A 13201-nucleotide genomic window follows, 5' to 3' on the forward strand; every position below is an offset into this window, starting at 1 on the left:
GTATCTCAGAAGTACAAGAAATGGCAAAAAAAATCTGAAAGATGCTTATTGTGCACTAACGAATTTTCCATAAAATTACTTTGATTTCCAATAAAAATCACAAGACTACTAGTGCTATAGGAGTACATTTTCTTTGCTCTCTTCACAGTAAAAAAGAGAAGTCGCACAGTAAACAACTAAAAGGTTATCTGGAATTCAAGTTATCTTCCTGAATTATTCACTATTCAAATTTTACACTTTTTTTTTTTTTTTTTTTAAGTCCTCCAGCTCAAATGCAAGAGACTGCTTTAGGAAATCAGTTACGTATTGAGGCTTTCAGTACAGCTTGCCTCCAGAAATCCAATACAAAATTATCAAAACTGCCTGTCCTATTTTCTATACAAAATGCTCTAGTGGTCAGAACCACACACCAGGAAAAACGTTTTCTTAAAAAGAAAAGCCTCAATATGGTTAACAAAGGCAGAGAAGTCCCTATATGGGCTTACCACGCTGATACAACCTACAACAATAGAGTTTTACAAATCTACTGACTCACAATGCTCATTTTAGCAGAAACTATTAAATCCCTCCATGTACTTTTTTGGCTGCAATATACTCTTTTCCACGTGAAATTTTCACCAACTGCTTATGTTACAATGTAAACAAAAATAATTCGATATTTGTATTTACCGAGATATTGGTAATAAGATCCATGCACAATTTACTTCTCATTACTAGTACACCTCAATAACAACACTGACAGCATTTTTCAGACAAACCTTATTAACATTCATAAAATACGATGGCTTACCACTGTAAATCATATGAAGCTAGGTCTGATTTGGGCACAGCCCTTAAAGCTGTGTTCATAAAGTAGGTAACAGAAGTAAAGATACATCTGAGACACAGTAGAAAATAAACTAGAAACTTTTTACAGTGTGAATTCTTCTAATTTGAGGGAAGAGACTATTGTAGCCTTACCTGAACATTTATATTGTTATAGGCACAAAAAAAATGTAAATAAGAACTTAAAAAACCACAGTTCTGACATTCTGGAATTTTTATTCAAAATTTCTGTTGTCAACACAGTAGGAAGACAAAGATGTATACATTTTCCTCCTATCCCAACCCCTAACTTCAGTGCTGAAAGCAAAGCTGCAAAGGACACTTTGGAACTTAAACAAGCTGTATAGTTCTTAATCTGTGCCCTAACACACACGTTTCCATGTTCAGAAAATGCATTCTTTTAAACACTTGCCAAGATTTCATCACCATACATATCGCTATTGAGATACTGCTATGCAGTTCGAAGTTTGTTGGTATAAAAGAACACAAGCTATTCATTACTGTTAAAGGAGAAAATTTAATTTTATACACACAAATATCTGATAGGAAGTCCACTGCGATGGCCTAGCTTGACTTCCTGCAAAACAAATGACAACGATTTGTCATCTTTAAAGGTGTAGGCTTGCCACTGGTTTGAATTAAGCTAAGTGTTTCATAGGCCATATTCTGTGCAGGTCAGATCTAGAATAAAACATTGTTTGCACATCTGGTCTGGAAAATTGCCCTCCAGAGCTGCCTGGGTTTTGCTGGCTGGGAAGGAAGAGGCACTCGGGAAGGCTCACCAGGACGCGCTGATGCGGACAACACAGTGAAGCAGGGGCTGAGCAGAACAACCAACCACAACCAAAACACTTGGTCATGAGCAGGACCAAAGGCCAAGGCACAGAGAGGCATAAGCAATTAAAGTCAAAAAGGAACATCCTGTAACTTATTCTGACCCCTGTATGACAAACTCTTTTAACTGTGATTGCTAGGGAAGCACAGCTATCCATAAATCAAAACTGACAGGCAAGAAAAGTGTCTTTCAAAAAAATTCTGCATGTAATATTCGTACACCTATGTGTCTCCATAGGCTTCAAAATGGACAGCCACACGGGCGAGTATTGTTTATAATTCTGAAAATAATAATCCATAATAATCCATAATACATGGACAAGAGCCTATTTTTCTTGACATTATATGGACCAGTTTGAAGGTGAGACAGGTAGGCTGTATTTTAAGGCATTTTCCTTCGAGGACTGGTCCCACTCACCCCACAACAAACCCAGGGCATCATTGACATAGGGGCTTTAGAAATCAGCACTTCAGGAAAGGCAGGTATAGACAAAAATTCCTGATAGTGAAGCTATGAGGCTTTCCTTTTGATGCAACAGAGGGACAAAAATCCAGAGAGGGACTTCAAGCAGAGGTTAAGCAATCACACTGGTGACACGAGACAAGCAATCTGTGCTGGTACCCTCTTTATGGATATTAATGGTATTGAGCAGGATTTACTGATGCCTAAGAAGATATAGCTGCAATTATCTGTAGAAGCCTGCACTATGGTAATGAGGTAAACCCAGATTTTACAAGTTACAGCCACAACAACCCAAAGGTGGCAGCATAGCCTACCTCTAGAAATGATGCAGCATCACGATAAAGCAAAGGGGTCTGGACAGGAAGAATACTAGCTTGTGCAGGTGAAAATAAAGACGGGTGGGAGGTAAAATAAGGACTTGTTTTGAACAAAATGCATTTCAGTGGAGTCTGAAGGTAGTCTACACCTACATGTAGTAGTCTACATGACGGTAGTCTACACCTACACGTAGAAATCACAGTAAGTATCCAGAGGAGACAATCCAAGAATCCTCAGTACAGAGGTGGGGGCTCAAACTGCAGCAAATGGCCTATGGAGTCGGGGCAGGGCAGAAGACTCACCAGGGTGTCTGAAGAAGCCCTGAGGAGAGCTGCTGTCATTCCCTCCCCACACTAAACTGATGGGGACAAAAAAACCCACAGCCAAAGGCCTTATTTACTGTGAGGCAAGAATTAAGAATTCACAGATAAACATAATTAAGATTTACAAATCAGTACACACAGTACGCATACCTTTCTACAGCTTAATAAAATTACTGAAAGATACATCTGCTTTTGTAGCAGACACGGAACAACATTATTTGTTATGCAGCCAGTTAACAAGATACAGTAACCACTATGATTAAATGTATTTAAAAATTAGCATCAAATACTTGGAATGGAGTTACTCTGATTTTGTACTTGAGCCATTTCTTATTATCAGCTTGCTGGGACGAGTTAAACATGACATACCGTACTTTAATCTCAAAGAAAGCTTTCCTGCACATACCTCCACCAGCAGGCATACCTTGAAATTGAAATATACAGCAACAAAAACTGTTTGCATATGCAAACAGCAGTTATATGTCAATTGCTCTTTAAACAACAACAAGCAAGACTGAATTCTTTGAAAAATGTCTTCTGTTAGTTTTCTTACCACACTGCTAAACAGTACAAACTGGATAAACTGATACATTTTAGAGAGTAAATTCAAGAAGAACCTAAAACAGTGGCAGGTGCTTATTGTTCAGTACCACTTACCTTACTATTAAAAAGTAGAGACAAATGAAATGCGTACAACTAAATTTAAATACTCAAATAGAAGACTATATAAGTAGCTCCCAAGGTGGGGAAAAAACACTGAAAAATATAATATATGGGACCAAAAGGATGGCCTTTGATCAACTGTAATTTACATAGTCAAAAAAGTACATATTTCAGTATGAAACCTACAGATTATTCCAGAATTATACATTAGTAGTAGAAGGATGAACATCAACAATTACTAAAAAGCATTCATATTACACCCCCATAACCTACCAATCCGTGCAGATTAAAGTGCCTGGTTTTCCGTACACTGCTCATGAATCTTCTGCCCATCCTTTTGGCACGCCAGACTGATAAAAACATCCTATGTTTAACACAAGTTTCTTTAGTCTTTCTTCAAAGTGAGCCCAGCTGCACTGAGCTCTCCAGGGAAATCTCAGGGGAAATGAGTACAACCAGTTATTAAGACAACTTGATGTTGATTACTATATCCTAGGTTGTTCCAATGTTTGGATTAATCCACCTTCCATCTGTTACAGTTTTTCTTTCTTATCTCTGTTGACAAGAATTTGTTGAACAGATCCGCATTGAAAGAGAGGCAGATTTGGTCAACTGCTTCTTAACAGGAGACACAAACTGATACCTCTGCACATATTTGTATATTCCTCAACTTAAAGGAACTTTGAAAGTAGCAACCTGTTAAGGACTTGGGCAAGGCTTTTTAATTAACAATTACAGAGCACCTGCTCAAGAGTGGCCACCAAAGCATAACACTAGCCTAAAAATGAGTACTTCTGAGGGTCTTTTCAAGTTGGTCTTCATAATTTCTGCAGATCTCCCATGTACATCCCTAACTCCAGAGGTACTGTCTTCCTGCTGAAGATAGCATAAAGTTTTAAGGGTCTTCATTTAGGTAACAGTAAGAGATTGCAACTTTCTCACAATCATAAATGTCAGCTAATCTTGCAAAATGCATGCCAACCTATCTTTAATTAATAAATGGAAGCAGCATCAGCAGCTTCAGGGGAACCTTGCCTACCTGGCTCAGAGGGAAGTAAGATTTAGGAGATCATATAAGCAGGAAAATGTACTGGGGCAAATAGGGAGGTAAAATTACTTTGACTGTTGTCTCACCTTGAGCATGCCTTTGTAGTTCAAGAAATCCTAATGCCCATCATTTCACTGAGCTTTTCCACTCTTAATGAGCAGAGAAGCCTATTTTAACAGGTGCTCCACAAGCTCTCAAGACATCTGCGGAAGCACTTGAGAGGATGAGGGTGGGGAGTGGCTGCAGGCAGGACAGACCAGGAGAGGAACCTATCCATCTTATCAACACAACATTCGGAGACTACCAGCAGCTGAAAGATTTCCAAAGTTACAGCCTGACTGGGGGATCACTGGGGTAGTGGCTATAATTTAATCATTCTATATATAAATATATATAGTATATAAAATATAATATATAAACCTGCTAATTTATATTTCCGAATAAGCTTACATTTCTGAAATAACAACTCGCTAATTATACTTTTACTGACCTAACCTTACTGACTTCAGTTTTGTTAACGATCTCCTGACTCAGCTCCTTCCCCAAATGAGGAGTCAAACTGATCCATCTTTCACTGTAGGGTAGCTGCTCCCTGTCTGACCACTCTTTCTTTCTCTTCTGCGAACCATTTCTAGTTTGATATACCTTCTGATATAAGAAACCATGCAGTTCTCAAGGAACACTGCAGATTTCTACAGTGATACAATAACGCAATTTTATTCCCATTTGCTTCCCCAGACATTCTTGCTATTCTGTTTGCCTTTTCAAGTGTTACTGAGCACTGAAATGATTTTTCCATCAGTCTATTTGAACCCTGAGCTCTCATTCCTCTGAGATGATACAACGAGGAGACCAGTTTTTCCTGACATACTTATGGTAGCCTCCATCCATCATGATTACTGATGTTCTTTCCTACCCTTTACTTTCCTGTTGGTTTATTGTTTCCTTCTGATGTTTATTTTTTTTTAATTAATTAAACCTTAAGTTTTTTTTTCTTAATCCACGACAACCTAATTTTTCTGTAAGCCTTTTCAGGGAATTACATTGCATGCATCTAAGAAAAACTAGAAACCAACATCAACAAGATGATCTTCATGCACACGCTCTAATACCTTTGGGCAGCAGAAGACTGCAATGCTTTCATCACTTCCTCATCAGCACTTACTCCAGGCACTCATTGATCCTGCCCTTTACAACAGTTCCTCCATTTTCCCAGTTCAGAAGAGGCCGAGTTGCCATTTCTACGAGCCCTTCCAGATGCCTTTTTAAGAAAAGTACCACCTTGCCGTATTTCATTCCTGTGATACCACAGTCAATTTAGGCAGACTTATACATCACTGTAGCACTAACAGGTACATAGTTTGAGTCCATTTAAAACTATTCAACATGAATACCAATAGGTCTTGAAAACACTTTTACAAAGATGTCTGGAACATGTGTCAAAAACAGGTATACACTAAATGGGCTCAAGACATTTATCCCACAAAGTAAAACTACAGTGCATGTTGTCAGCTGGACCAGACTGCAAAGCCTGTGACACAGCTTTGGGTATCACTTACCTTGGAAAATTTTTTGAAACTGTCTACACATACATTGTAAATACAGGGCTGTAAATAAAATACTTATCCTTTCATGTGCAGATCGCTTTAAATGAAGGATACTTCATTTTAAGACTTCTTTTTTCCATCATATTGCATCATGACCCATTACGTTAAAACCTTACAATGATTTATTACTCACAGCTTTTTTCCTTGATAGAAAACTAATTGTCAGTCCACAGTTTAAAACCTTGTTTGATATCAGATCTATCACAGATTTTGCTTGGTTGGAGTTTTAATATTTCTCATTAATGGAAATATTAGATTGAAAAATGAAAGTATGATAGAAAAGCTAAATTCAACTTTACAATTAAAATCTTTTTTGTAGCATCACCATCTAGTGGTCGCTCTTGTTAGCAACATATTGCTTTCCAGTACACCAAAGCCAGATCAGCTTGGTCATTTTATTTCATAGTAACTTGAGAAACTCTCGTGCTGCAATCCCAAATTCCTACAAAAAATTTTGAAAGCTCGTACTGAAGAAACTCTAGTACTAGCTGCCTGCCTACCTGAAAATGTTCAAGTGTCTGGGACAGAATACTTGTGAAGGAAGTTTGACCATTCTTCTTACCTGTTCGTGATTATCTATCACCAAACACTCAAAAAAAAATGCATTTTACAGGGTGAAGAAGAGTTTCACTTCACCCAGTGTTAGAGAACAGAGGATAACAAATCTCATAGGTTAAGTTTACATCTCTGATGCTTGAGGTACATAGTATACATTTCCTCATAAACTGACAAAAGCTCGACCCTAACAAGGCAAAAACATCACGTGCCCTGTCTTATGCTTAAACTTCAAATCAGTACACATAGTATTGGTTACTTCGTGACAACTGCAAACATCCAAAATCCTACCCCACCCTGAGGTAGCTCATCCCTCTTAGACAGGAAACCACCTTGAGTTACTATGGCACTTAACATAAAACATCTGAAAATAGTAATTACATGCACATCCTCTAAACATTTTAGATATACGTTTGACTTTTTGGTTACTGAAGGATGCTCTTTGAAAACCATCCAAGTGTCCAAGCAAGTTGCAACAGCTACTTTAAGTCCTACAGATGATGAAAGCTCCTCTTGAGGACAAAAACTATTTAAAACCTTGCACACCTCAGTTCTTCATCATCTTCTATCCATGTTCTGCATTAGTGTTCTAGGCTGCAGAGGGCTTGCTAAAAAGAGAAGGTATTCCTCAGAAAATCTGACTGTACTGCCCTCTGCAGCATTTCTCAAAAAGCAGCATTTACATCCAAAAGGTTCTCCAAGCTAACAACTCCGTATTTGAAATTTCAAAAGTATTTAGCAAGCCTAACTAAAAAAACAGCCTTCCTGTGTTATTACTATAATGAACACATCCTCTTTCTTACTAGAACTTCCCAATGCCCTCTGTTACATTTTGTTTCTTTAAACAAAGGCACTATTGAATACAGCTAATTAAGATCTTGTATACCAGCCAATACCTGGTCCCTACACCACAGTGCAGCGAGCCAGCCTAACAAACAAATTCACAAAGCTCTCTCAACTCAGAGCTGTTGCTGCTAAATAGATCTTCAGCATGAGCTATGCCAACACGAGGAACATGTATTGAAGAGAGGACCAGCTACGCTAAGTATTCAATAGCAACCTTGGGTTTCTCTGACATACTCAAGTCAAATAAAAATATAACAGAAATAAAACTCAAACACAGGAACTACTCTGTGTACTTCGGTTTCCCTACAGTTCAGGCAGTGAAAAAGACACCAAGGTAATTAGAGCCCTTTGAACTGTCTCAAGTACAATGAAAGAGCATCTAGATTGATCTGCTTCTTAGAACTATCTCATATAACCATTATATATTTTTTATCATTATTTGCAAAGGTATCTGGATTGTGAAACATATTAAACCTGATCTCTAAGTACAGACAGTTGTGCAGTTTGCCTCTTTGCCTTTTTGACCCCTTTATACTTTCTGAAATGTACGACTAAGCATACTATAAATTAGGAAAAGCTTGTGCATAGAGTTCACCTTAAGTCCCCAGTGGCAGAGGTTTTTTTTTTTAATATATATATATATAATGAACATACACAAAATGCAATGTATTACTTTAGGTATCCATGAATTTATGGATCCCTAGACATGGCAAAGTGTGTTACTGTGTGTGTGCCTTCATAAGCAACACAAGATTGAGGTCCTAGCCCAGCCCAAAATGAGAGGTTTGTTGTGTTAGCTTTCTTACAAGGCTCCTCAGAAGTTAATATAGCCCACTTCAAATAGGTTACTCATTAGGACATGAAGAATATAGCTTGTCTTGTGCTTCCCTGAAGACTACAGAAACACACAGAGGATTTCTTAGGGAGTTTTATGTAAAAATAAATGTGTCCAATAACACTGTTTACATTTTCTAAAATTTTAGAAAAGATGAAAGACAATTATTAAATACACCCCCACTACAGCCAGTTCCTCTGTAGAATCCTTAGAAGTAGATAATAAAGAGCTGATGGCTCAATATTTTTCCTTATAGTTACATTTCCAGAACATTTTAAGTTTAGAACGGCATTGTTCTTAAAATATCCTGATGCTTTGTACAGTACTCTGCTAATTTCAGGCAAAGGATACTACCACACCAACAACTCAAGCTAAAAATATCAAAACTGAGGCCTACCTTATCATTCTAAACCCCAAATACTCATCATTATCAAATCATTTTTCCACTTTTTCTTTAAAAAAAGCCAGATAGATTCCAAAGTGTTTATAGAAAACACACCATTTAGTCTGGCGCACTAAAATATTAAGCTATTCAGAAAATGATTAAGCTGCATTTCCCTACTAGGGTAAGTAAATAAAACTGCCTGCTACAACCCCCCAAAATCTCACTCACTTCTCTTACTGGATTTTCCATACAGGGCCTTGATTCAAACATTTAATAAAAATGAACTCAGAACTGATTCTGCAGAATCTTTGTAGAAAACAAAACGCAGCTGACAACGGTAACCATAGTGCCCAGTCACAACTCCATCTGAGACCTCAAGTTACCTTGAGATTTGTTATCTGGGCATTTTACAACATGTGCTTTTAATCACGATGTGCGGAACAAAGTCAATACCTTAATGTCTATACAGTGATTTTTACAAATGAGCAGTTCCATATAAGGAAGTGTATCTGATGAATTTTTTTCCCCACAATAGTATATCCCTAGAGAGCATATCAAAACAGTTCACTCTCGTAACTTAAAAAAACATACCTTTACTGGTGAAATATGAGAATGAGAAACGAATCCATGTACATTCTCAATCTGTGACAGATTCTTCTCTGATACATGAACCAGCTCTGGACCCGTCACCTCATTGCTGATGTGGGGCGAGCTGTGCTCCTGTGGAGGTGTATCTTCATCCTGATAGCGGTATTTCTGAAAAAAATTAGAGAAAAAGATTAGCCCACCATGAAAATGTGAAAACATTATCCACAAAACGTAGGAGAGACAAATAGTTACTTTCTGACCCTGCTGACCTCAAGGTAATAAAATCTAGAAATACAAGGTTTAAATTAATATTTTCAGTTTAAAAACTGGTCCATTTAAAAATATTCCAGCCATTTGAAATGCTATAAAGAAGTGCTAGAAATGCTTTAAAGCTACCTAGTTTTTTGTCTGTTTGCATACAGTAACATGCCCACAAACTCTCTTCCAAAAAACTTTTTTCCTTACACTTCCAGTACAGCATTATGTCCTGCCTTTAAAAACCACCAGCCTCAAAAACTTTTTCCCCACTTCCTATTTAGCACATCTGCTAAAAGCCTTTTCTGTCAGTTGAAAGGTTTCAGCTTTTATGTTGGGGTATCTACACAGCAATTCACTGCTCCTAACTTTGTTATGAGACTACAGTATGTGGGCTTGCAGCGAGACAAATGAAGCTTCTGTGATACAGAAGCCTCCACACAGAAACACAAGACATTACTCAGTCAGTCTGATTAATTTTCATTCAATTTCAAAAGCCAGAACCTATTATTTAGCCACCAGGGCTGTGTTCCAGTCAGACAGTGCTGCAGCCACACTTGCAGCCCCCACTAAAAAGTATGAATGAAGTCATGGGTACATGTAGTATTCACCTCTTCTCTGGATTGCGGAGTTAACTGCTCACCAAGCATTATGCATTGTTACAATTTACATTAAAAAATGGAAAAAGAAGTGCTGTGGTAAAGAACTCTCATGTAAGGCTTTATAGACAAGGGCTACAAGCTCAAAAAAAATCTTAAACACGAAGGGCTATTTGGATTTTAATGTGATATTCAAGACTGGGAAATATTTTGCAAATAGTAGTAAAATCAACCTGAAGCTACTGAAAAAAACAAACAGATTTCATCTTTAAAATACACTAACCAAACTACTTACAGGATAGCACTTCTAAGTGCTATATCCACAACACTTCTTATTCTAAAAGTTACCCAACTGTCCTCATCCTTCGCAGCAAATACTTCAGAGCAAAGTGCTTCAGCTTGGATGTAAAGCAGATCGTCTTACAACAGATGACTCTCCATGGTAGTGGAAGTGTTTTGTCATCACCTCCAAAACACCCATGCCTCTTGACTGAGGGGGAGCATCTAACTGCTCTGGCATGGTCAAAGAGCCACCACCCAGAACTGCCCACTCCATCCCTCTCCCAGGAGTTGCCATCACCTGAGCAGAGCAATTCAGTTGTCTCCTTCAGTCACGCCACGTTAATTCTGCTGCTACACCTGAATCAAAATCCCACACAATTTAAACCCCATACAAGTCTAGAGGTGCATTTTCAGAACACGGCCAGCTGATCCAAAGGGCAGCTGCCACACAAAGGAGCAGGACCCATTTAGGCTGTCCTGCCCCAGGTCTACAACATCCCCCTGCCCCTTGCTTCTAGCATGTGTCTGACCCCACGAGGAGCACGCTCAGTGGGCTAATCCAGCAGCACATTTGTTCCCTCTCTAGCAATATTAACTTGCTGCTCTTCTAATTCCCTAAAGCAGCTCACAACAAGATGAAACATGCAAGAGTGCTGGCACACCAGGGAGAAAGGGAGGGAGAGAGCAGGAGCAGCCAATCTCACAGTGGCTAGCAGAGACCATTGCTCTGCTTACAGCTAAAATAATCTAGTCCTGTGCCCAATCCAGGCGCCAAGGAGACCCTAGGACAGAAGAACCAGCCAAGAAGTGGGCAATACACATCAAAGGAAGGACTAACAGCAAGTGTGGCAGAGCAGCTCCAAATTCGCAGGCAATTTACCTCAGCCACACATCTAGGAAGTCTCCCAGCACCCAGTTAGGCAGCAGCCAAGCCAGCTAACTACATTTTTAAGAAGCTTTATGGACTACTCTGTAAATTATAATTTACAGTGCAAAAGAAAACCCAAATGCTAAACATTAACACACTTCTGACAGAGATACTGCCCCAGAGGACTGGGTTGCAGATTTACAGGTGCCAAAATGGAGTCACAACGTTTCTGCTGATGCAACGTAGTTCACAAGATTTGTTCAAACTAGATTGCACCCTTAGTGAGTTTTGAACTGTCACTCAGTACTATGGACCAAGTTATCTGCTGGTGTAAACAACTGAAAAATCCATTTACTTCAATAACCCTGTGCTAGTTAATGTGACACCAGAAGATGTTCCAAAATCACCGCAGTGAAATCATTCATTGTGCTAACTGGTCAGCCCCACAGCCTCCCTGCCTAAAATCACCACCCTAGCAGAGCTAAAAAAAATGACCGAGGTATCTGCAAAAACGCACAGAATAAACACTGAATGTTTTTTTACGAATGTTTTAAAGGACCATTTTTCAGAATATAGATCACCTGTTTATGGAAAAGGCACAGAAAAGCTTCAGGAAATTGTGTTTTCAAAGGAAGGTCTTTCAAATAAATTCATATCCATACTACTCCCTAAATGTAATTAACTTGTGGCTTTGTTTTTAAAAAGTTATTCTACTGAGAGATCTTATTGAAAGATAATCAACAGAAAATTAAGCAACCTAAAGAACCCCTTAAACATGCCTTAAAACAGTGACCCATATCCACAACAGCATGTAAGTCTGTAAATCTACAGATTCAGGCCACACAGAACACCATGCTTGTGGACAGAAAATTAATCATGCAAAAACACCCTTAGCTACCAGATAAGGTAATGACAAAGTACAAGGCAGCATTAACTACGCTGATCTTCAGGATGGAATGTGTGTCACAATCCAATTCACATTAGAGGCACATCAATCCGATGTCTTACATAAAAACAAATTTGAAGGCACAGCAACTTCTGTATGTACCCCCCCCCCCCCCCCCAGAGATCAGTACTAAAACAGCTTGAACATAAGAGGAAAAGTGAAAGGGTGCCTAAAAAACAGTAACAAAAGATTGCCAGTTGGTCTTTCTTGTACTCCCCTTCTCCTGCAGATTTTCATGCTCCTTATCCACACAACAGCATTCCCAAGTCCCTACACACTCCAAACAAAAATCGCAAACAAACCCCAGAAAAACAGACAGCCTGATTTATATTGTTGTGTTTAGGCGAAGTCTTAATTTTTGTTGTAGAGGTCCAACTACCTTTGAGAAAGGTAGTGAGGACTTCAAGTCAATATAACCAGTTCAAATTGAGAAATACATACAAGTTCACACAGTCGGATCACCTCTGATGCAGCACGAACAGATAGCATGATAAAACAAACTGTCTCTCAGACCATTTGCTCATGACAAGCCAAACTGAAATACTTGTCCTTATTCAGTCACTGTTTCACTTCAGACAATGAGCTTAACCTGAAGGGACCCTTCGGCAGACCATGCCAGCAACTCGGGTTGTTGGGAAACACTGCTCTACATTCAACCTACCCACTCCTGCATAAAAGGACTAGGATGCAGCATGTCAAAAGCAGATGAGTAGGAACATCTAAATATCTACAGTTATCCTCACGTCTCCCCCCCGCCTCAATTAAAAAACTAACATTCACAACTCTGACTTTCAGATACCAGTCAGCAGAAAATAAGCTCCAATAGCTGCAGCAAGCAAAGCAACAATACAGCCAAATTCCCCATAATCTCGCTACAATAAAATTAGGACAAATTAAATGGTAAATTAAGACCCTAGCGTATTTTGTATGAGTCTTCCTGTAGCATAGTGGAAGTGCTAAG

The 13201-nt window shown here is 38.7% G+C and overlaps 1 protein-coding gene across 19 annotated transcripts in view; it reads right to left on the bottom strand.

The window, feature by feature from the left end:
- DLG1 (discs large MAGUK scaffold protein 1) overlaps positions 1-13201 on the bottom strand; it is a 151626-nt gene that overhangs the window by 87815 nt on the left and 50610 nt on the right. For all 19 annotated transcript variants that reach the window (XM_040566715.1, XM_040566718.1, XM_040566714.1 and 16 more), the window contains one exon: positions 9294-9458. In XM_040566715.1, the coding sequence (XP_040422649.1) occupies positions 9294-9458 (165 nt within the window). The remainder of the gene's footprint in view (positions 1-9293; positions 9459-13201) is intronic.

The sequence above is a fragment of the Cygnus olor genome, chromosome 9 (assembly GCF_009769625.2).
Source record: "Cygnus olor isolate bCygOlo1 chromosome 9, bCygOlo1.pri.v2, whole genome shotgun sequence".
In the NCBI taxonomy this organism is placed as follows: Eukaryota; Metazoa; Chordata; class Aves; order Anseriformes; family Anatidae; genus Cygnus; species Cygnus olor.